This window comes from Plutella xylostella, chromosome 5 (genome assembly GCF_932276165.1).
Source record: "Plutella xylostella chromosome 5, ilPluXylo3.1, whole genome shotgun sequence".
NCBI classification, from domain to species: Eukaryota; Metazoa; Arthropoda; class Insecta; order Lepidoptera; family Plutellidae; genus Plutella; species Plutella xylostella.
The window spans coordinates 623221-647416 of record NC_063985.1 but is presented as its reverse complement, the minus strand read 5'-3'; the positions used below and the strand labels follow the sequence as shown (position 1 = coordinate 647416).

Genomic DNA, 24196 nt, shown 5'->3' with positions numbered 1-24196 from the left:
TCCATGAATACTAGTTTATTTTTTTGTTGCGTCTGGCAGTCTGTGACCTAATTGTCTTTTCTACTAACTGGTTAGAGTTAGAACGATTCCTTTGCGTGTGGTTGAATATGCAGTTCTAATGGAGGCATTCATGTTTATTTCTACGTTACACGATGATTGATCTAGACTAGACTATTCTAGACTCTAGCTTCCCAAAAAACTAACGAAAGATATAGGTATGTTTAATTTTATGTGCCGTGGCGCAGCAGCGCTCATAAGCTTAGTTTTTCCTATTAGTCCTTACTCCTTAGTTTCCCCTGATTTTAATATACCGTGCTATGGCTAGTTCTATTATTTAAATCGGTTGGTGATAAAAATAAACAGGTATTAGTCAAATAATATTTCATTTATTTCATTATACTTATCAACAAAATTGTCTATGTCAAATTCACGAAGCTATTACAATATTTATAATGAGAACCATTTACAAAAGCAGTATTTCAAAGTGTTAAAGAAATGCATAATTATTAATAAACCAAATATAAACCATTTATGTTAATATTTCTAACTTGTGGGTTGCTATTGTATTGCTTTATGCATTCCTTTGACAGTTGAACTAAAGGTATAGTGAATACTGTCTTGTCCAAAATTTTATCTTGTTTCCTTCAACTGTCACCAGGCCTCGCGGCACGTGTCCTTTATCGACGTCGATAAAGTGGGGCAGATAAGTTTACATGCAGTTTCATTATTTAGCTTATAGATGTACGTAAGTATGTACCTTATGATCCAAGTGTACGTATTTAACATGGTCAGATTTAGATGTGGACGGTTCACAATTGGCCATAAATCTACCAAATGTAAGTAGCATTAACCTTATATTATGATAAAAACTTACTCATATAAAAATGTCTGGCATATATTACGAGATGCTTTAGTAAGGAGATCATTTAGCACCCAAAAGGCATAACTTGTATAAATATAATTACATTTGGTAGATTATACAGAATGATAATAAAATAGTTAATTACAATCGCCCGCGATTTGAACCATTACAATTTTAATCCATCTTGCTACAAAACATTGTCACATAATTATTTAATTTATTTATGGATAAAAAGCATTTCAAACACAATATAATTTCAAGAGTCTAAAATAAAAGATTATTACTACAAATTTAATACAAAGCTGAAATCGGGTATGGAAATACTGGTGAGTTCTGAATGGTCGTTTATCATACAGGGTACTTGCAAAAGTGGTAATTATAGTAAGCTGACCCAGGGGGTCATTCCAATCAACTTTTCATTTTTGCAACATCCTGTATACAAACGTACTGAAAACTGAGAATGCAACTTAAAACTTATTTCATCGGTAAAAACATTACAATTTAAATGACTGTTAACACCAAAAGCATCGGTGGTAGGAAAAAAAAGATCAGCACGAACTGAGCACCATGAAAGTAACAACCTTGACTAAAATTCAAATGCAACGATTTTCATTTGTAGACCTTGTTACTAAAAGCCTAGAGTAAAAAAATAAAAATGCGTTTACATAATATTTTCCTAGTCTTAAACCTACTCGCATCAGCGGTTCAACAGATTCCTCAGAATGATTGATTGTTTATAAACTTCTGTAAATACTTGTGTTTGTACTTCACAAATAACTCTTACGCATAAGTATATTTATACAACAAACTTTAGACAACAATACTTCTCATTAGTCAGAGTTTAACACACTACGCGACGGGGTCTATTCACGGCACAACATAACAAACCAAACCACACTCAGCCCTCAGAACAAAACATCATTCCTTAAAACCTGTTCTCCGCCGCTTCACCCTGAAGCTTTCAAGCTAGAACGGCCTATAGGTGGTTGGATACTTGGTCGGCATCGCACTAGTGGTATATTTCACTAGGTGTTCCCACTGCAGTTGTTTGTAGGCCTCTAGCAGTCGCTCTTCAACCTCCTTGGAGGGCTTGTCTTCTTGTATCTTGGTGAGGAGTTTGATGGCGCGACCCCAGTGCTTGAGAGCGAAGCAGTGCCACACGCCGTAGTGGATCGCCTGGGGGAGATACAGTATTTTTACAATTTTATTGATTACCCTAGAGTCAGCTGAGTTAACTAACTGCTATTTTATAGCCAGGAGACTAGTGTGAGATTTAATGAGTATGAAAAGTGGAAACTAAACGTGAATTTGCATGGCGCGGGATAGTCGCCATCTAGTGGTACACACGCCAAATACAAATTCGATTCTAAACGGTTTACTCTAACGGCCGAAGAACTAAAATGAAAGATGCTTTTCATATTTGAGAGCAATGTAGTATTCCGATTGCGTCTAAAAGATCGATATTTTAATGATACTCCCTACATTCACAACTCTACAACACAAACCTTAGCATCAGTGAGGTCAGTGAACTTGAGCAAGTCGGCCATGTTGTCCTTGAGTGACGACATCAGTTTCTCCTTTGCCGCGGCGTTATCAGCCAGAGCGAGCAGGCGACATAGCGCCGTCCCCTTCCGACACAGCGCGTCTATGAGGTAGCCGCGTTGCTTCTCTTGTTCTCTGTGGGAGAGGAATGTAGTTGTTGATTAGGGTTGTCGCTAGAGGCGCCACTTTGTAAGCGAGTTGGAGGAACATTGCTACTGATAGGGGTTAGGTTTCTGTGGAAGCCACTGTACATGCAGGTGACAGAAGAAAACGTTAATCTGCTATAAGTAACGAAATCTTTTACGCAATGTACTGATATGACTACTTACACTTTGATTTTATTAGCGTCACTACGCGTGTCATTCTTGATTCCTAGATACGCTAACAGCTTGTCTTGATCTATTGCCTTTATAACCTGCAAAAAAGAAACATAAATTAGGAAATTGATTCGGTGTGAATTACCCACACATATCAGACTTGCGCCTTCGCTAGCATCATTTAAATCCCTGCTGAATAAGCACTACAATAAATTATTATCTTTGCCAGAATAATATTTATTTATAATATATTATATAAAAGTATGTATATATTTAAGTATATAAGTATGTTGTATGTAGTTTATATTACCTATTACTAGGTATAGATTAGGTATCATTTTATATAATTGTTAATTTTTCCTTTTATAAGTTATGTTTGTAATTTTTTGCACTTTCCCCTTTTCTTTTGTATAATTTCTCTCCTCCGAGGTAGTCTGGAAGAAATTACTCTTAGTAATAAGGCCGCCATTTGTACCGTCTATGTTGTGCATATTCTATTGTAATTTCTGTGTTTGTGTGCAATAAAGAATTATCTATCTATCTATCTACTGTGAATATAAAATGAGATACTCAAACGGGTAGAATTCTGGAACATAAAAGGGGAGGCCTTTGCCCACCATCATCATAAGGTGCAGTGGGATATTGTGTGGGCTGTAAACATAACAATATACGTTTATACTGTACAGGGTGTTAAGAAAAGTAGGTACCTTATCAGAAATAGTGATGAGTTGTTCGCACCACGCCGTCGTCACGTCCGGCGCCTGCTCCGCGTGAGGTAGTCTGCAATTATAACAAAATTATAATTAAACTAACTGTACCCGCGAGCTTTGCTTCGCCTTAAAAAGTTTTCCCGTGGGAATGCCGGAATAAAAAGTAGCCTATGTTCTTTGTCATGGTCTAAGACCGTATGTATACTAAATTTTATTCAAATCCGTTCAGTAGTTTTGCCGTGAAAGAGTAACAGACAGACACAGTTACTTTCGCATTCATAATATTATATATAGTTAGGATTGCAAGACACGTTTACAATTCATTTCCTCGCCCACACTCCCGGGACAGCGATCCGATTACCTGACTAAGTAAACGGCTAGGCTGGACTACAGTTGATAAAATATTTGTGATCCGAGCTTACATAGCGAGGGGTCCAAGCCACGCCGTGAACGCGACCGTTGCTCGGGTTTACCCTAGTGCTGAGGCCAAACCGAAAGAACTAACGCAGAAATTCTCTCGAGCGGCAGATTCTAAAACACACACTGCAGCAGAAGTTGCTTACTAGTACACCTATCGGACTGGTGACATCTCGTTCTCCCATATTCCACTGCCCTAAACCAAATGGGTCACCAGTATGTGTTACACGTCTGTGTAACACCAGTATGTGTCACACCTCCAACATACACTTTTCCCACTTAATACGCGGTCATTAGTATACTCTTCCACTGAATACCATGTAAACTAAGCTAGAAGTATACTTACTTGGCGGCGTCAGTAGGAGAGTCCACGGCGTGTAGGTACGCGACGTGCGCGCCGAGGTAGCCGGGGAACAGCTCTTGCACTTCCTCGTACACTTGTTCTAACTTGTCGCCTTCTGGAGAGGGGAAATGTGTTGCTTAGAATGTGTTTTATTTATGTTGTAAGTGGATGTGGAAAATGTAACTTTGCTACTTGACATTGCCTCCCCTAATCGTTTCTAGGTCTCTAGCCTTCTTCTAGCCAGCATCCAGCAGCTAATCAAAGGATCGCACATTGGGATGCAGGAACCGCCACGAGTGACGAATCAACTGTACCTTATATGCGTCCGGTGCAACCTAGGCCTGGACAGTCAAAGACCCTAATCTGACTAGGATTACCTAGCATTAGCTTTCACCACTGTGACAAACTTTAGTCTATTTCTGGTATTTATCACCGACACGCTAAGATGAATATGATATTATATTGTAAAAGTATACAGGGTATTGCAAAAGTGGATTAGTAAACCGAAAAGGGGTCATTGTGAATCATATTTTGATCTACGACTTTTCAAAAATTGCCCTTTTTAAATCTACTCATACAAAAATCATCGCGTTTACCCTTAGGGCGCCTTCAAATTAGTCGCTAAGTGTCGCGCGACTGCAGCGCTGCTGCAGCGCTGCAGCCGCGCTGCTGTCAAAATCCATATAAATTTTGTAATTTAAAGGATGCGCGACTGCAGCGCTGCAGCAGCGCTGCAGTCGCGCGACTAATTTGAAGGCGCCCTTACCAAGTTTCCCCATCCAGTTAGTCTTGAAGTCCTTCATCGCGTTCAGATACTCCTCGTACGGGTTGCCCTTCTCCTTCTCCTTGTTATTATTGTTATTCCTCTTGGGCGGTTCTGGCACTACGTACACCAGCTCGTATGTGTCGACTTTGCGACCTAGTTCGTCCTTAGTGAAGGTTATTGTGCCTGTTAGGGTTTGCCCGACGGTCAGATTGGAGCGGCTTATTCTGGGGAAGAGATAATAAGTTTTGTTGTTTATAAAATTAATGTAGGTATGTATCGTTGGAAATGTGTTACAGAATGATGTGGCTAGATTGCCACGCCAAAAAATTGTTTTAGTGCCATGTATAACATCCAAAGTTCACAGTAAAAACGAAGAATTTTAACCTCGTTATTTTATCTACTCGTTAGAGCCGCCAGGAGTTATACTTATTGTTTGTTGCAAGTTCGCAGTGATTGTATTGTAATATGTTAACTCACTTGTCAGACGGTATGGAGCTGAGGTAGAGCGGCAGGATCCCGCCGGTCGGGACGGTGGCGGAGTTGAACTTCTTGCCGCCAGTCAACGCCTGAAAAGATAAAGTACTTTGTAGAAACTGTGTTCAGATAGTAACATGGATCACCCTGTAGCTCATTTGCATATCGCACAGCAATATTGGACGGTTAGTGATTGGGTTGGATAAAAAAGAGTATTGATGCGCTTCTTGTTAGAAGCCCAAGCAGTCACTTATTGGGTGACATAACATTACACGTTATGGTAATGTACTCACATACGGTATTACTCGATCGAGCTAAACTGTCGAGTAAAACCCATAGCATGGACTTTCATCCACACATTCAGCATTGAATACGCGTCGTTTAGTATTCACCGAACCGTAGTATTGTTGCTTTGAGTATGTTCGAAGGAAATTACATTCATTAATTTCCATCGAGCCGGCTCCGCGCGAGGTTTCGAGCTGTAAGTTTTGCGGTCCACACGTAGATTTTTGTATGTATGTATGTTGGTAGGTCAGTTCGACGTACCTCGTGCCGGGTGCAGTACAGGTCGGCGGTGAGCGGCTGCGGCAGACTCTGCTGCAGCAGCACGGCCAGCTCCGTGTGTGTGTGTGTGTGTGTGTGTGTGTGTTACCTCGTGCCGGGTGCAGTACAGGTCGGCGGTGAGCGGCTGCGGCAGTCTCTGCTGCAGCAGCACGGCCAGCTCCGCGATCAGCTCCAGCACCTGCTTGCTCTCGTGCCGCACGTTCAGACGGAGTGTGTAGTCGCCTTTGTCTAGTTTCACGGAGTACTGTTGGTGAAAAGGTAAGGCTTAATTAATTCGGTAATTTTCTGTGGTTTTTCTGAGGAGGTTTTTAATGTCATATACTCAAGTATGTCTCGCTTGGGCCCGTGACAATTATTTTCATACAAATATCAACCGATTTTACCGACCCTGCGGCCGTACTAAAATCCACAGAATATTAGAGTCAGTCTCAACTCAACTCAAGACACAAACGATTACCCATGGTGGTGATACAATTTACAATTTAAAGGGTTTCTAAAAAATAACGCACGTACCTTGCTCGGATAAGCATCGCCGACGGCCATGAGTTGCTTGCAGCTGTTGTACAACATCCACATCTGGGACTCGAACTCCGACTCGTACAGCATGTCCGACAGCAGAGACACTATCGGAGTCACCTGTGGAGAGAGAGGGTTAAGATGAATACGTTGTCTCCCTTTACGCCGATTTCCTCGGGAGTTCCCCAAGGGTCTCTTCTCGGGCCTGCTTTTTGTCATCTTCATCAACGACATCAAATCTTTACACTTGAAGGTATGTTAGAGGAATTTGCGGGATAAGTAAGACGACTCGTTCATTATCACGACTTTACTGTTTCGAACAACAATAATTCCCAATACAATTTACACTAGAAACAACGATGTCAAAGAGAGCGTTTATTTATGATGATGACGGAGCAAATACCATTTTAATCAAAGCCCTTATTGAAGTAAGTGCCAATTCTAAGGCAGAAATCATTAATTAAGTCACCATAATAAGGTTGAACGGCGTTATGTGCATATGCAATAAAAATTACATAGTATTGTTTACTTGTAACTTACCTCTGTTCCTTTAGCTAAGTGGAAGGTATAGGTGTTGACGAGTTGGTAGATCTGTCTGTTCGGAGGCACGATGTCTCTGGACGTCAGCGGGGTTATTTTCGACTCTGTAGGCCTGGAAATAAGAACTATATTGAAGGAGTAGAACAGTAAAACCTTATTCGGAGTGGCAATTCAAAATACAAATGAAATTTACAATTAAACTTTATGGGCCTTACCACAAAAACTTAGGCAGTATTTATCAGATGTTTAGCGCTGTCAAACGCCTACAAAATCTGTCAAATTTCGTTTTAAACACCAGTTAAACCTCAGACCAACTACAAATAGACTGGCAATCGCCGTGTGCACTATTCTCTTTCTCACTCAAACCATAGATGTTGCCGACAAAAAAATTAAACCTAAATATGGGGAAATTTAACTTATCATAATAACAAAAACAAAACTTGAGTATATCGTCGGTTGATAGGAAAAAGACACTAAAGGCTAATTTTTCAATAGCCAGATAAAAGTTTTGCTGGGAAATAATTTTGATGCTGTTGCGTCTCAATGTTTCTCAATGTTTGTATTACCCAGATAACATTTATCTGAATATTGAAAAATCAGCATTCGTGAGTTTTTCCTGTCAACCGACGATATAAGAAAAAAAACTTTACTCATACTTATTTGATTTCAATATAATTATTTAATATACACAAACTGAGTGGATTGTATGATTCATTGTCTTCGTCCAATCGAAACAATCCTCTTCAAAATGTGCCGAACACAATTTTTGTATGTTTCTTTGGTTCCCAATTTGTGCGACCGGTAATGTCTATCCATTTTCTTGATATTTTTTTTTCTGTCGGAAACCTATGAAGCAGAGATAAATGGATGAGCATGAGCATTATAATCGTGGGCCAAATATGTGATGGGGTTTTTTTTAAAGGAAACACGCATTTCGTATCAATACAATAAACTTTATATTATACAGAAGAAATCACACATAGAAGAAAAAAACGAAACGAACGTTTCCTCACAATGAGAGGCACCTCATTTGAAAGAGGAGAATGACTTCTACAAAATACAATCTTCACAAAAACCGAATTCGTGCGCCCCATTTGTAAACCCAACCCGAGTCCGTTACAATTTCTAGTATTTTCTTTGCATACTATAATATTTGTGGGTAAAATAAATTTTCAATAACTTGCAACACCATGTGATTTGTTATGATATGGTACCTCGTAATTTTTACTTAAAACTGATACTAAAAGACCTTACAGTATTAAAATTAGTATCGTTTTATATTAAAATCGAGCCAATAGATAGTACTATGATGAATGTAAGCTTGTTAAACTTGATAGTATCTACTTACATGTGAAAATATATCTCATCCATCATTCCATCGTGTTTTCGTTCAATATGCTCTATACAACCGAACAAAATCAGCCCACCCATGTCACACACTCGTTAAGTGATGATAATAGTCTAATAAACTTAATAAACACCCACAAATCACTAGCAAATCAAAAATAAATAGCATTTAGAAAATTTTGTTGTAACTGTCAGCCTTTGTTTGGCAAAGATTTTTCATTTGTTTCATTGTTTGGCACAGAGAACTGACGTAAACAGGCGCCACAGCAAAAAGGACAAAAAACATTTACAGCTTAACGTTTCTTTCTTACGCTTAATGTAGCTAAGCGTCTCTTTTTCGCAATGTCAGAACTGTCACGATTATACCCCTGTGAGTTAAACAGAGTTTAAAGTTTTTTGTGGTAGTACAGTATAAATCGCAGAGCCGACTGAAGCGACGAATTTAGTTGTAGTTATAAAGATGTCATTACTTGTCTACCAAATTACTGTGAAATATAACATTGGCTTTGCCCGCAGTCCGGACGGAGACGGATTAACTCGATAGTTTGATACATGTGCTTGTGTTTATCAACCCCCGACCAAAAAATAGAGGTGTATAAGTTTTACGTATTTGTATATCTTTGTATCTGTGTGTCTGCGTATCTATGTATCTGTGTATCTCTCTATCTCTCTCTCTGTGGTATTGTAGCTCCCAAACGGCTAAACTGATTTTCCAGGTTTTAGCGTAGAATGTCTTGGCTTCCACCATTGCTGCGGCGCCTACCCCCCTCAGCCTCACCTCTGGGGCAGCTCCGCGTGCTTGAGCTGCGCGTGCGGCTGGCAGTCCTGCTGCCGGTGCGCGGCGAGCAGCAGGCGGCTGAGCCCGCCCGCGCCCAGCGCCACCGCGCGCCGCCCGCACGAGGGTTTGAGGCCGAATAGCTCGATGGAGTAGCTGATGCGGTGCGAGCCCATGTTCGCCCAGTACTTGGCGATGGCGATTTCGAGGGTTACGCCTTCCTGTTGGAGAATAAGAGGCTATTGTTATAGATCGGTAGCCTGCTTTGGGAGACGCCTACGTCCAGCAGTTAAAATTAAAAATTGTTTATTTCAAAACTTTCTTAATTCTAACAAATTCAAGGTAAAGGCCTCCTATTAAGTATAAAAATACCTGTGCCAGGAGGTCTCGCTCTCCATAACAAAAATATAATACTGCACGGTTAAGAAATAGCAGTCCACTGCTATAGGATAAAGTAGAAGAAAATTAGAGCGCAATAGTAGGTCTGACAGAAATATACAGGGGGTCGCGGTCTAGTTATTCTATTCTAGTGTTTATGATTATTTTGACAAACAGCATTTATGTTTTTATTGCACAACAGCTTTCGTTCGTTCGTTTCTATCAAGCTAGAGTAACCCTACCTGCGGGGGGACAGAGTGCCTATCACGGGCTAACGTGGCAATTCAATACTATTTTCGATACTACACAAACACATATAAAAAAATCTGCGCCAACGTAGTCACTTTTGGAACTAACAAATTTCACCTTACATTTGTCAGTGACAGTTGACGATAGTCGCAACTCAAACGGAGGTTCGAAAATGTTAATAATAAATAAATAAATATGTGGGGACATCTCTCACACGGCCATCCGACCCCAAGCTAGGCAGAACCTGTGTTATGGGTGTCGGACAGCTGATATATCTACACAAATACATAGATAGATACATACTTAATATAAACTATCAACACCCAAGACCCGAGTACAAATATCTGTATTTCAACAAATATCTGCCCCAGCCGGGAATCGAACCCGGGACCTTCGGCATAGCAGTCAGGGCCACTAACCACTACACCATTCGACCGTCAAATCGCTGTTATCGCTGCAAAGTACTCACCACAACCCTGAAGGGCAGCGCGGCGGGCGCGTCCGTCGTCACGCTCAGCATCTTCTGCGTCTCGTGCGAGCGGCAGCTGGACTGGGGCAGCATTTGCATCGTGTGCACCAGGTATCTGCAAAGAGATGGCGTTAGTTTGTATTGTTATGCCAAATGCCGTTGGTGCGGCAACAAGGCCATTTTGACAAATATTTGGGCTTCTCTTGCGTGATGAAATAACTATGTGTAGACTTATGTTGTTTTAGTACGGCTGGCGACCCAGGTGCTGAAAGCTATGCAGATAGCTATAGATCGCATCCACTAACGTCCTTTTGAGAGGCCTACGTCCAGCACTGAACTGCTATAGGCTGATGGAGTAGAAGCTCATTATGATTTGAATGCAGTACCTGATAGTGTGCCCTGGCTGTCGCAACACCTGCACCAGGGAAGACCTAAAGCACGGATGCACAGACCGCGGCCCGCGGGCCGCATGCGGCCCGCCGGTCGAATACTAGTGGCCCGCCGACAGCAAAAATAGTAGTTACCCTCGTACATTCGAAAAATATTATTTCTAAAAACAATGTTCGAAAAGTAGTTAATCACAGGCAATTCAAACAATTCCTTGATGACATTAAAAGCGAATATAGAGATTGTATTAAGGATACAGAAATAAGGTGGCTAAGTCGTGTATTGACACTGGAACGATTTCTTAATTTAATAAGAAGAAGAAATTCGATTTTTTCTGGCAGAAAAGCAAAGGGATGTCCAGGAACTTAAAAATCCTGATCAATGCAGTTAGAAATTATCGACATTCAAAACGACCAAGATTTACGCAGCTAATTCAACGAAAGAAAATTACTGAACTTTTACCACAGCATTGATAGAAATACGTACTAAGAGTTGCCTATAAACTCTGCTCTAAAAATGTGCCAGTTTTTGGCTGTACCTATATCTATATGTGAACAAAACTTTTCAATACTAAATCGACAAAAAAATCGAAACCGCCTTGCAAAGGAATGTTTGGAAGCAGTTTTACGTGTAAATTGAAGCCAAATAAATAAATAAAAGATTATAAAGCCCTGCCACGCTTCAAAATAAATCAATTATTTTTTAACATTAAGTACTTATTTTCAATTCTTGATTGTCTTTAATTACCTATGGGTACTTCTAGCGGCCCGCCATCAGTTCATAATTTGTACGAGTGGCCCCTAGTCTTGATAAGTCTGTGCATCCCTGACCTAAAGGCTAACAAGAGGGGTATCGACGTGGCGGCCCAGTATGACAGTTGCCATCGACACGACAAGAAGGAGAAGCTCATTTAATTATGTGAACCCACCAACCCGCAGTGGACGAACGTGGTAGGAAATGGTCCAACCAAGCTTAGGAACGCAGTTTAAACCTTGGGGACATGCACAAAGGTTCCATTCAAGAGAGCCAAGCCTTTGGTACCCACAGAAAACAGTATAGAATAGTCGTGCCCACCTGCCCTGCGTATTCTGATCCCTGGAGCTGATCCTCAGCACGCCCCACGTGGTGCCCGGCGGCGGCACCAGCAGGTGTCTCCGTATGCTGGACGGGCGGAACTCGGCGTCACAGCTGATGACCGGGGTGGCCGGGTCTAGGGGCTCCGGTTGGAACACGGTCACTGGGATCCGGAACACCGGGCCCTTTTCTATGCAGGTCACGTCGTAGGCGTCTATGCTGTAGAAGAGAGGTTTAGTTTGTAAAATTAAATATTGTGAATGTGGCACGGAAATTGCTTGCATTTCTTTCAACAGCTTTGTAAAAATTCTGTTGGATTATTCTTATATTTTAACAAAATACAGGGTGTTAACTAGAATGCGTTTGAGCGGGAAATGGGGGTTAGTATTAGTCTAACCAAGCACGTTTCTAAGAAAAAAAACATCAGAATCTCGAATATTTATGTTTAAAGTCTAAAGTAAAGTGGAAAGTTTTACCTTAATCAAAAACATGGTCACCCTACACAAACACATAACCAATGAGACATTCGATTGCAAAAGAACACACACTGTAAATTTGTTATCAACTTCACTTTTCATAATTTATTTGATGTAACTATGATTGTAATTAATTACACAGTAGGTAATAACGATTATTAAATAAAATTGGAATTATTCATGGTGATTAATGACGTACTAATCAACAATTAAACAGCTGATTGTCATAAAGTTTGATAGATCGTACAGAATATAATTTATGACTTTCTAGGAGCTCAAAACAATAATTAAACCTTTTTACTCAGAATAAGGTAAGCGTTTAGTATTCACCCTTGATACTCACCACATTTTATTTTTCTTTTATTACCTAAAGATGCGCACAGACCGGCCCAACGAACGCCCACCGATGGACATTTATCATACATAATACAGGGGCAGATTGAGCAACGAAGGTCAACAAAACCCGTTCGTTGGCGTTTGTTTGGTCGGTCTGTATGCAGCTAAAGTTAAAAGACCACAATGCATAACAGGATGATAACAGGGTCTACTTCAATGACGAATTGGTTTACTTACACTCGCTCATCTCGATTTGTGTTGTGTACTTGCGATTGAGACGTCTTTGATGACGAATAGTACGGAAATCCTCATAATAAGTATGGCCTCACTTTAAATACCAGTAGAATAATAACAATCTCGCGTATCATAACCATCGAGTATTTATGATAGTCATTACCAGTCATTACCTTCTCTGTGGATCTAGTCTGTCGGTCAGTCATTGTTGTTTACTTGTTTACAATAATTTTTTACAATTAAGTATTACCTAAAAGGGAAAAGGTACCTACAATTCTATCTTTTGATTACCAAGCCTTGTTCCTCATTTCGTTTTATGTTGTGCTGTGCTGTGAATACGTGTGACCTATGTTATGAAGCATAAAATGAAAATGTTCTGTATTCATAAAAGGTAATTGTGTATCAATAAAGTGATACTTATGGAGTAAAATGAAATGTCTACAATGGATTGGGTACTTTGAGTACCCAAAATCTCGGTAGGTACCTTGACGATGTAGCTCCACGAGTGTGGTGCAGATGCACGCATACTTTTTTATTGACCTTGGCTTTGAATTGTTTGGCCTTGATCTTGGCTTTCAAGTTCATGGTCATTCTGTCAAACGTACCTAAACCTGAATAGGGTGACTATGAAATTTTAAAATGTACTAAATAAAACTGTTTTATGTTGGTCAGCTTAAAGCAAATAAAATACGTTTTTTAATGTCTTATCGTGTTCAGTATCATCAGCTGTATCTACCATTTCCCGCTCCAACGCAATTAAGTTAACACCCTGTATAGTTGTACTGGAACTATCTTTAACTATTTGAATACTGTAGCTGGCTGTATGTTGCATCAAGCGTCGGCGTGTTATAGACTTAGCGACAGTCGCAATTTCGCCTGATTTACAGTCAGATACAACAGCGGTCAAATAGACTGACATGACATAGGACTGTGTCCACAGGGTTGCGTTTTTAGAACCATGCCTCAACCGATCGTGCATCATACATGACATAATGATATCGAAAATAATTACCAACAAAATGTTTCTTATTTCAAATCGTACTAAAATTATAACAGGCGAAAGTTTCTGTGTGTATATTTGTTACTTCTTCACGTCAAAACGGCTGAACCCATTTTAATGAAATTTGGTATGGAGTTTGCTAACACCCTGAATGAACACAGGCTTTTTATCTCGGAATTCCAACGGGAAAACTTTTTAAGGCTAAGCGAAGCTCGTGGGTGTGAAATATTACCTAGAGAAGTGCGGCCCCGGCGGCAGTGCAGCCGTATCTACCCGGATGGAGATAGGCCTGTTAGCATTCATCATGTCCAGGTGCGTGGGGGCCGATATCCACGGCGCCGAGTTGGCGAGGGTTAGGCGTAGACCGAAGGAGATCTGGGCGCGCAGCGTTTGGAGGTCTGTGGGAGGTAGGTGCTGGTTAGAAAGATAATACGAATAGGGCGAGATAGTATTGTTTACTTCTGAAGTTATACATAGTTACATACACAATACTTCCAAGCTAACTATGTATAATTATGGAAGGTGTATTACCAGTTTTTATGCACAACCAATATAATTAGCTGACTATTCAGATACTAAAATACTGAAGCAGTTTCGTAATACTACAGAAACATACCACTATTTATTTGCAAAAACCACTATACTGCTATGTTAGATAATCTACTAGACAGGAATGCAACGTACCGCTCGTCATAGATTGCCATATGCATTGTTTCTTTGCTTTACAACTTTTTGATAAGTTACCTGATGTAAACAAGATTATTTTATTTATTGTATAAAAAACCAAATTATACTCAATAAAATAGTCATCGAACTGACGGTATGTAAAGTGTAAAAAGTAAATCATAAGAATGCCATTCCAGATGCCTTTGATTTCACTAACAAGATGGCAGAACATTCAATGAATTCCAATCGAATATAAAGATTTGCCTCGCGAGGCGCCGCACTCGATGTATGTACATACCGTCAGTATCGCTACAGTGGTGCAGGAAGGCGGGCTCGATGCTCACGGCCACGTCTGTGTGCGTGTCTCCTTGCCTCGGCCTCAGCAGCACGCCCTTGCCTCGCGAGGCGCCGCACTCGATGGTGAATGTGACGTCACGCTCGGGGGCGTCGTGGTGCGTTGTTAGGATGTCGAATGCCTGGGGAAGGATTGTTAAGATTATGATTGGATGGTTGTGATTAGAGACGTGCCAAGTTACACTAGATGCTGTAATGAATTGATTAACAAAGTAATTTATTTAGAAATTCCTAGCTCAAAACAAGAAAAGTCTAGAATAAATAAATGGTCCACTACTAAATTCATTCATGGACCCTCAGAAAGCGCTTTACAAAACTCTATCCTCAACTTTCCTCATCCAACCTCTACCAACTACCTGTCTAAGATCTTCAGCAGACTATAGGGCGTCCCACGCTACATACCTTCTCTATATTGAGCAGCCCACATCCCTGCGCCCACGGCTCCACATGGCTCAAGTAAGTGGCGGAATTCTCTAAGGCTCGTTTTACGGAGAATGGAGAGTATTTCAGACCCTTTGCCTTGAGACCCGATATTAGCGCCGCTGTGGAAATAAGATTTAATGTTTTAGCTTTCGTGTAGGAACGATATATGGCATGGTAACAATACATATTAATAATAGTGCTACAGAAGTCACTGACATTTATTTGTAAAGTTTTGTACACATCTTAGATTTTACGGATGCATAATAATTTTCCATTTCCATACCTGTAGCGCCAGCCACGTGAGGGGCGGCCATCGAAGTGCCGTTCATCAGCTGCGAGTTCCGCAGGGTGAACCTGGGAACAAACATCTTTTAATTAATATACACTCACGGGTAATGAAAAAGTTCCACTCACAAAATGCCAACACCAATCAACCCTTATTTTTCCAAAAAAAATAATTTAAAATGTGTACAAAACATTACAGTTTTTAGTCGGTAATATCCTGATGCTTTGTTAAATGTACATCAATGTTGCAGAAGGCGTCATTATGTTATAGCCTCTTCCGTTTAGGAGTAATTTAGGGATTTTCTCAGTGGAACCTTTTCATTGCCCGTGAGTGTAAATTGAGCATGTAGTTGTAACTTTGTATTGAGTCACTATTTTATCAGGATACTCTACTATTTAATCTTCAGTCATCTGGTAGGGGCCGTCCCCACAGGCGATGAACGGGTGGGCTCATGCTATATTTTACCAAGTACAATACACATACCTGGCGACGGGCGCGACAGCGGCCCCGGGGGCGCACACGCTGACCCCCGCGGCCCCGTCCGCGCATGGCCCCCGAGAGGACCAGGAGAACAGGCCGCCCCCGGAGCGCGCGCGCATGGAGTAGGCCGCTGACATCATCTCGGGGGACACGTAGGCGCCAACACCTGGGGGAAGATGACTGGTGTAAGTGCTTGTTCACGTTGAACCGGCAAGACTGAACACTTGTGTCACATACGAAACGCACGTGCGAATCCAGAAATATCAAATATCACGTCATCATGTTTGATATTTCGTGACCACATCCGCGAGATCAACGTAGACATTTTGTAACTAATAAAATTAAATTTAAGGAAATTAAAAGGACCCTTGTGTACAGTGAATACAAGCACTTATGTCTGGGACAGAATCATCTAGCTTGGCCGGCACATCTATCTTCCACTTGCTACTCTAAAAAATCAAAATGTTATACAGGGGATGAAAACCCCTATAATTTGTACCTTAGCTCTAATCGGCTTTCAGCCAAATGCTAACATGTTCATCTCACATGCTGCTATTTACCACTAACATCTAGTGAATATCTATTTACCTATAAGGGTAGCCTGGTGCACGTCCGGAGGGGCTCCCACGGTGCACAGCGCGGGCCCGTGGTTCCCGGCGGACACCACCCAGCACACGCCGTAGCGCGCCACCACCTCGCAGATTAGCGAGCCGACGCGACTGTGGAAGGAAAAAAGGGAGTGTTATAAAATGATGGATAAGAGTATACAAGACGGAAATGGTAATAGGGAACGCTTAGTAGCAATTTCATAGAGATCATATGGCGATTTGCAAATCAAAACAAATGTTGTTTATTCGACTTAGTGCCAATTTCGCCATAGTGGGTTAGAGCAGACCAGGGATTATTGGTTGACCTTTGAAACATCTGTCAAGAGTTTAATATGGAAATGACGTATAATTGATTTACCAATCCCTGGTTACGATCTAACCGACTATTGTGAAATGTATATTTTGTAGTTGTAGTGCCACATGTTTTCTTATGTGTCACCTTGCAGCATACCCTCCACGTTGTAACGTAACGACCAAGATTGTCTGAGTAAACTAATTATTTATTACTATGATATGTCTCCATGGAGCCAAGCGGACCGTCTGCTAGTGCAACACCCTGTATATGACTCACCCCGCGTTGCTCCAGTGCGCGTGTTCTCCGTAGCTCATGTTGACCACGTGCACTGTCTGCTCCTTGCTGAGCTGCATCAGCTTGATGCAGGCCCGCACTAGCGCAGTGCCCGTCTCCATGGAGCCTAGGCGACTGTCTCCTGCGGAAGAAATGGGGTTTTAGTAAGCTACCGACTCTTTTTCAATTTATATTTTTAGAAAGCAGTTATTTTACAGTTTATTCTTTGAATATGCTTTCGAATTGGTTGTAACCAACATACCATAAGCATATTGACTAGTTCAAGTACCAATATAGGCCATTTTTGCAATACATTCGGATTATTTTTAAAGCTACTACTACTTAGCTAGCAGTGTACGGCCAGCTTTATAAGTACGCTTTTGGACCTGGTAAATAAAATACACAAATCAATAGGCTGTTGTTTAGTGTCACAACTGAATAGCTACCATTGAAGCCGGCTGCACTTGTAGTAGTGTACGGTGTAGTTACCGATAGTGAGCGAGATGATCTTGGCTCCGGGCGCGACTCCGTTCCGGTCCGGCTCCTCCGGGAAATAACCGGCAGAGATGGCCGCCACGTGCGTGCCGTGTGTCGCTGGAATAACGATATTATTGTTACATGGAGTAGGGTGAATGTTGATTGGAAGCTGGATCTGTTTAAGTTGCTTAAGTAAACGGCAGATGACCAAGAATGACGAGGCGGCTGTTTACTAGTAAAGGGCCGTCTCTCTCTATTGATTGACATGGTGTCTACCGATGAGGTTAAAGTTTGGAACATATGCCAAAAGGGTTTCTCCCATAAAACGCTACCAATTTTAATGCCCGAAATAAATTCAGCTTCAATTAAAGAGACATGCCACTCTTGTGTAGTTCCAGCCACTACTATGGTATAGGTAGGTCAGCTGCATGAGTAACACTAACTATACACTTCTGTACCTTGTCAAACTGACGTACTGTCTGTTTCAATGAATTGATAGCCGGTTTCAGATTGACAAAGTACAAAAGTGTATAGCTATTTATGCAGCTGACTGTATGTAGAATGAAACAGCTAATACTCACAGCACATCCCCACAACCTCCAGCACATTCCCCTCATTGTGCACGTTGATGCTGACAGTCATCTCGTCGAGCGGCGTCAAGTGAGTGTGCTCGTGAGTCACGCTGTATTCACCCAGAAGAGGCCCGGAGGATAAATCGCCGGTCTCTGATGTGTCTATGCAGGCTCTGTGGAAGAGGGAATAGGGAATTAGGTCATTTTTAACTTTTATAAGAGAGATGTAATTATGGCCATAAATTAAAGACCATGGCTACTAAAATCCCCAAAAAAGACTTCTGACTGACGCTGTTGATTATACTTCCATCCGACAACCTTAGGCTGAATGAGGTAGGCCAAAGACAAAAGTATCCTGGTGCTCCTTGGGAGAGGCTTATGCCCAGCAGTGGATGATTACCCTAAAATAATTACAATCACAAAATGTACTCAAACAATTTCATAAATAAACGTTTTTTACTTTACTTTACTTTACTTTAACCAGGATCAGAGTGTTTTTGTTGAAGCACTCTTGAGGAGTTGTGTATGTGTAGTATTGGTCGATTATTGGCTAATGAAGAAGGTACATTATTATCAATATCTCCCCACTCAGTAGATACCAGGTGCTACTGAGTCTCACCTCCACACCGCGCCGTCATGGAACAGCACGGCGTCGCACGCGGGCCCCACGTCGCTGTGCTTCCTGTTGGCGGCCTGCAGCGCCTCCACGCGCGCCTCCAGCTCCTCGCGCTGCAGCTTGAGCTCCGGGGACAGCGGGCCCGGGGACGAGGCTGGGTACAAGAGAGGTGTGAGTTAGATATTGGTGTATGGCAAGCTGATTTTCCACATTTAGCCCTTGTTTCATGGGGAAATACATCTGACAGAACCCTTATTACATTCGAATAAGGGTAGTTTTTGTTTGTATCAGATGACTTTCCCCCTGAAATGGAATATAAGGAGGGCCATTATGCGTGAAAGACCTATGGGATGATTAGCTATTAAGCCACCCAAGCTCACGCCAAAGCCAGTAGACGACCTAGGGTGTGTGTATGGTATGGTCAGCTTCATCTATTTAAACACTTTTCTGCCTTATCAACCCACAATACGTCAATGTTTATTTGTTTAGGTAGGACCAGTGGGAATGTACAGAGGTTCATGAGGCTGGGCCAAATGACTAAAATATTTTACCTGTGAGCTGTAATTACTTTACATTGAGAGTCTTCTTTCCTCCTTTATGACAGGGCCTTTGTGAAATGGTGGTAGAGTAATATTATAACTTTTGACAAGTAATTGTAAAATTCTAGGACAAAAAATAAATGATTTCATTTCATTTCTATTTTGTTAAACCAATAAGATTAAATTATGTAAGTTTTTAAATTTCTTTCATTTATTTCACAAGTTATGATGTTTTTAAATGTAGGTAGGTATAATAATATAAATTCTAAATCAATCATAGCACACTAATCACATTGCATATTATACACTAGACCTGTACATCCATTTAAGGAGTACTGCAATAACAAAAACTAGTTTTATGTTTCTTATCTAATTGGTGCATTATTACATAATACATAATAGGTCTGAACTAAATTCAAAAATTAATAACTACAAACTAGTTTCAGCATGAAGGTGACCTTTGATCTAAATACCAGTTAAAATTATCTATGTAGGTAAAACTGGTTTTGATACTGTAGGTTTCTATTTTATAAAACTTTAATTAATGTACATTTTTAAACATGAAAAGGAAGCTAGCATTGCAGAATCTTGATTAAAAAACCCTGATATGTTTTAGTAAGTATGCAATCAGGCATAATAGTTTCACACATTTAAAATTTTCACTTGGAAATAACATAAGTAACCTGATTATAATAATGAGTAATCAGTAATATGAGCACTTAACAAAATTAACAAAGAATCAGTTTTGGCACAATTCAATTCTTGGTGACTTGAAAAAAAACAGAATAACACACTGACAATAGGTGATTTTTATATGATACTTCTGATAGAACTAAAAAAGAACCTCACCATTTTCAGTCTCAAAGTCCTGCAGTGCTTTGTTAGCGGCAGCGAAGGCGGGCTTATGCCCGACATCCCAGCTGTGTGTCTTACGGTGCTCCTGCACGCGCTCCTTGAGCTTGCCGGGGTACAGGCTGTATGGGTACAGCACTCCCACGCGCCACTCTCCGCTTGGGTTCTTCCATGACTCTGGAATCTGTGTAGACACTTAGTTAGTTGCACTAAATTTGTACTTTATTAGATATGGTTTTCGCAAGGAGCTATTATAACTATATGGGTGATGAAGGGCAAGGGACTCATCTTAGAGGTGACAAATAAGGTAGCAACTGAGAAAAGGATATATTTCATTCAGAAAATTATAATTTACCGTCAGCTGGCGACCAGTGAGACCGGTAATGCAGCCGTCAACAACTTTAGTGATAACCGTGCTGGTGTCCACATCGCCGCAACCGCTGCAGTCGAACCTCTCGATCACCTTCGTCTCCCCTGTGCTCGTCAACTAAAAACAACAATAACACTTGAAATAGCCGATCAAACAATAAAACTCCAACTAAACAAACCATGACAAGCGCATTTTTTTACCTTGAGCCCGTCGGCAGCCGGATCGACTCCAGAGTCCAGAATTGCAATGACGGTGCCTCTACCATCAAAGTTTGGGTTTTTATTCAAGAAAGAGACCACCCCTGTTTCTTTTTTCGGCATTAATCCCCAGACGGGAAAATCACAGTCGATGGGGACGTCTGCCATCTTTGATGACTTGCCGTCTAATGTTACCAGCCAGTAAAATTCAATTTAAAAATAAACTTTCATAAAAAGCTGCCATAACGAAAATAAAATAGACCTACCACATAAAAACCTTATAAAAACAAATACTTATAATAGGTAGGAAGTTATTCATACTTTTTGCATAAAGCTGAAAATAAGAAGATTAAAAGATTTGCCGTGCCGAGTGGTAAAATAAAACGTACTATCCGCGCAAAGTTTCTAGACACCTGGCCCAAAAATCTACCCCTCTCCCCTTTCCCCGCGCGAGGCCCCGCTCTCGTCCTTTTGTAGCGTTAGCATAAGAATTATCAGACGATTATCTAACAATAAATATTTTTTATCGCATACTTTTTGTTACTACTTTAACAAGTAGGTATCAACTTGAATACTTATACAGGGTGTTGCAAAAAGGATATACTAAGCCGAAACCAGCATGTGCAGCATGTTATATATCTAAGCCCAAAACTGAAATCACAACTTTAAAATGCGTTATTTTTTTTATTCATTTTCCATAGAAACTTAGTTGGTCAAGTGACTTTTTATTATGGAGAATGATATTTTTTTTCGCGAATTTTTAAATTCCAATTTCAGATTCGGGCTTAGACATAACATGCTGCACATGCTGGTTTCGGCTTAGTATAATACCCTTTTTGCAACACCCTCTGTATAAACAAATATTTATACTTTTTATTACAATATAACAAAAGTCAGGTAAGTAAGTATGTTTTTAGATAACCAGAGTAATTACAAACATCTTATAAATATCTTATTAATTTTCTTTATAAAATTAGTTCATTAAAACTGCGCAGTATGGCGAGGTTCATTATTTTTGTAGCCGAGCTTAGTTATAAAAATACTGATAGCAAAGATGATATTTTTTGTAATATCGATATTACTTTTTTTGCACTCAGTACTAAAGACAAATGTCATTTAACCCAGGTGTCTAGTTATTTCGCCCGCCTTTGTAGGTAGTGTTATTTTCTCTATGCCGAGTGGTTTGAATGACGTTGTCATTGGTTTTATAACTAATTTGAAGTTGTTATTTTGTGATTGATAAAACGAAAATATCCAATTTGCACAGCAATGTGGTTTGAAATTTTGGTACCCTTTGGTATTGTTTTAGCTTCAGTTGGATTACCAGGACTTGCACATTACCATCTGCATAACTTGGTTTTAGGCAACGTAAGATTTTTTTCCAAGATCCTACCTACTTGCCTAATATATTTTTACCATGCAAAGTTGGTACTTAAATAAATACCTGTGGGTAGATGCTAGATGTAGGACCTACAACTACCAATACTAACCTACCGTAGATTAACAAGGTACATATAAAATACTCCCCCACCCCAGAGAGTCCGAGAGGGTAACGTAATACAAAATTTTGCTGGCCTGACATTAAACTTTCTGAAAATCCTGTTATAATAATAGGTAACTATCATAATATTCATAATGAAACTAAAAATTATAATAAATGGTAGAATTAGCCATATTACTCACTTTGGTACTTTTTTTCTTCAATCACTGGGAACACACAGTCAGCTGTCAAAAAGCGTACCAAATTATTACCGCAATATTTTTGTGGGTTTTTGTAAATTGAAATGTGGTACGAAATCCTGCCAAGTTTCTTCATCATCACTGCCGGTATAGGTATTCCCGGATGGGGCCTTTACCACCTTCACAACCTCTCGCTAGGCAATGTAAGTGTATGAAATTAAGAACAAAGTATTAGATAACACTACAGTAGGGGTGTCCTACCAACCACACAACACATTCAATACAAACTCGCGATAGAAAGACCAGAGATAAAATGAATTCTATTTATTTTTGACCTAGTCCTTGAGTTTCGCTTCATATTCATTTAGGTTAGGAAAAGTACCTGTGCTAAACATTGCTCTAGAATCCCTAGTAAAATAACATTATGACCTGTGTCTAAATGTAATTGTATATTAAATACTTATTTAATGTTATGTTCTTACAGCACTTCAGGCGGTCCATGGTTGACAGATGGGACCGTGCTGCGTACCAGCGAGACATGAGACTAACTGGCAACCCTTACAATGTGAATGTGAGTATAGAATATCCTTGCATAAGGAGCTAATAATTATGTTGAAGAAGAGATAGGAGCAACCCTAAGAATCTTAATAGTATAATAATGTAAAAAGTGTAAAGATAGATTCTAATATTAGTAACCAGTATGTCATTGTTGATAGGCAATTCTATTAAAAATGCTATTGTAATCAAAGATACGAAACTCAAATACATGCAGGCCTACCTCCAAGCAATCTGTTGAATTAAAGATTGAGTTACAAATTAGATTTAATGATATGTTGCCAACGGGATTTAACTTGGGAAGATTTTTTGGATTTGAAATAGTTTACTTTATTTATCTGTTATATGTTTTATAGTGTACTTAAAAACATATTTTTATTTTTTGCAGGGCCTGGATTCTCTTCCTGATGAATAGAAAATAATACTGTAATAATTTAATAATGTAAATGCTATAAATATAGATGATGTTCTGTTAAACTGTAAAAAGTATTTTAATTAATAAGTAAACCTATTTAAGCCTTTACATAAAAAGACAGTGTGGTGTTGGTACTAATAAATCATTGGCCAATACAATCACCTACTGGTGGACATAGGTCTTTCCCAAGGAGCACAACACTGTGTTGCCTGTATCCCCCATCCACAACCTGTTGACCACCTAGGTACTCACCATCTCGTTACTTACTGAAAGGAGATATTCCTACGACAGGCAAAGAGGGAGTCCAGGACAAATTCTACCCATACTGCTGTCAACCAAAGATGAGTTCCCACCTTCTCGATCAACTGCCTTGTAGATTCCTTGCCTTTGTCTCCAGTGCCCCAACCCAACTTGGGGTATGGGTATGCCTCTGACTTGAAGAGGTCACTTGCACGTGATGGCAGTTATTATTATTCGGAAGTCTCTACTATGCGAGATCGTTATTATTCTGAGCTACCATAGATAGTGAAAAAGTTTATTATCCTATGTTTGGACAGTCATGGGGGGACTCCCCACTGACCCCTGGATGAGGAAGACCTTGGATGATGTATTCTATGATCCAGCGTTAGATGACGAACCCGGAAACATCCTTCCTCAAAGTTTCTATAAAGCTGCGTACAGACCGGCCAAACGAACGGGTTTTGTTGACCTTCGTTGCTGCTATCTGCCCTGTATTATGTATGATAAATATTTAATATCCAT

General features: G+C 40.2%; 1 protein-coding gene across 1 annotated transcript; it reads right to left on the bottom strand.

Moving 5' to 3' along the window:
- Positions 1-366: 366 nt before the first annotated feature.
- Positions 367-22686, bottom strand: LOC105393364 (tripeptidyl-peptidase 2). The gene is made up of 27 exons (XM_048633161.1): positions 22468-22686; positions 20788-20969; positions 20573-20704; positions 20215-20401; positions 18830-18980; positions 18220-18383; positions 17651-17755; positions 17165-17303; positions 16574-16704; positions 15989-16151; positions 15503-15573; positions 15199-15338; positions 14741-14918; positions 14009-14174; positions 11731-11949; positions 10270-10384; positions 9177-9394; positions 7052-7163; positions 6509-6631; positions 6084-6239; positions 5435-5523; positions 4958-5181; positions 4195-4306; positions 3429-3501; positions 2734-2819; positions 2368-2539; positions 367-2038 (listed from the first exon to the last, which is right to left on the bottom strand). Exons 1-27 carry the CDS (start codon positions 22601-22603, stop codon positions 1829-1831), a joined length of 3954 nt encoding a protein of 1317 aa, XP_048489118.1. The 5' UTR covers positions 22604-22686; the 3' UTR covers positions 367-1828.
- Between the last annotated feature and the right edge of the window lie 1510 nt (positions 22687-24196).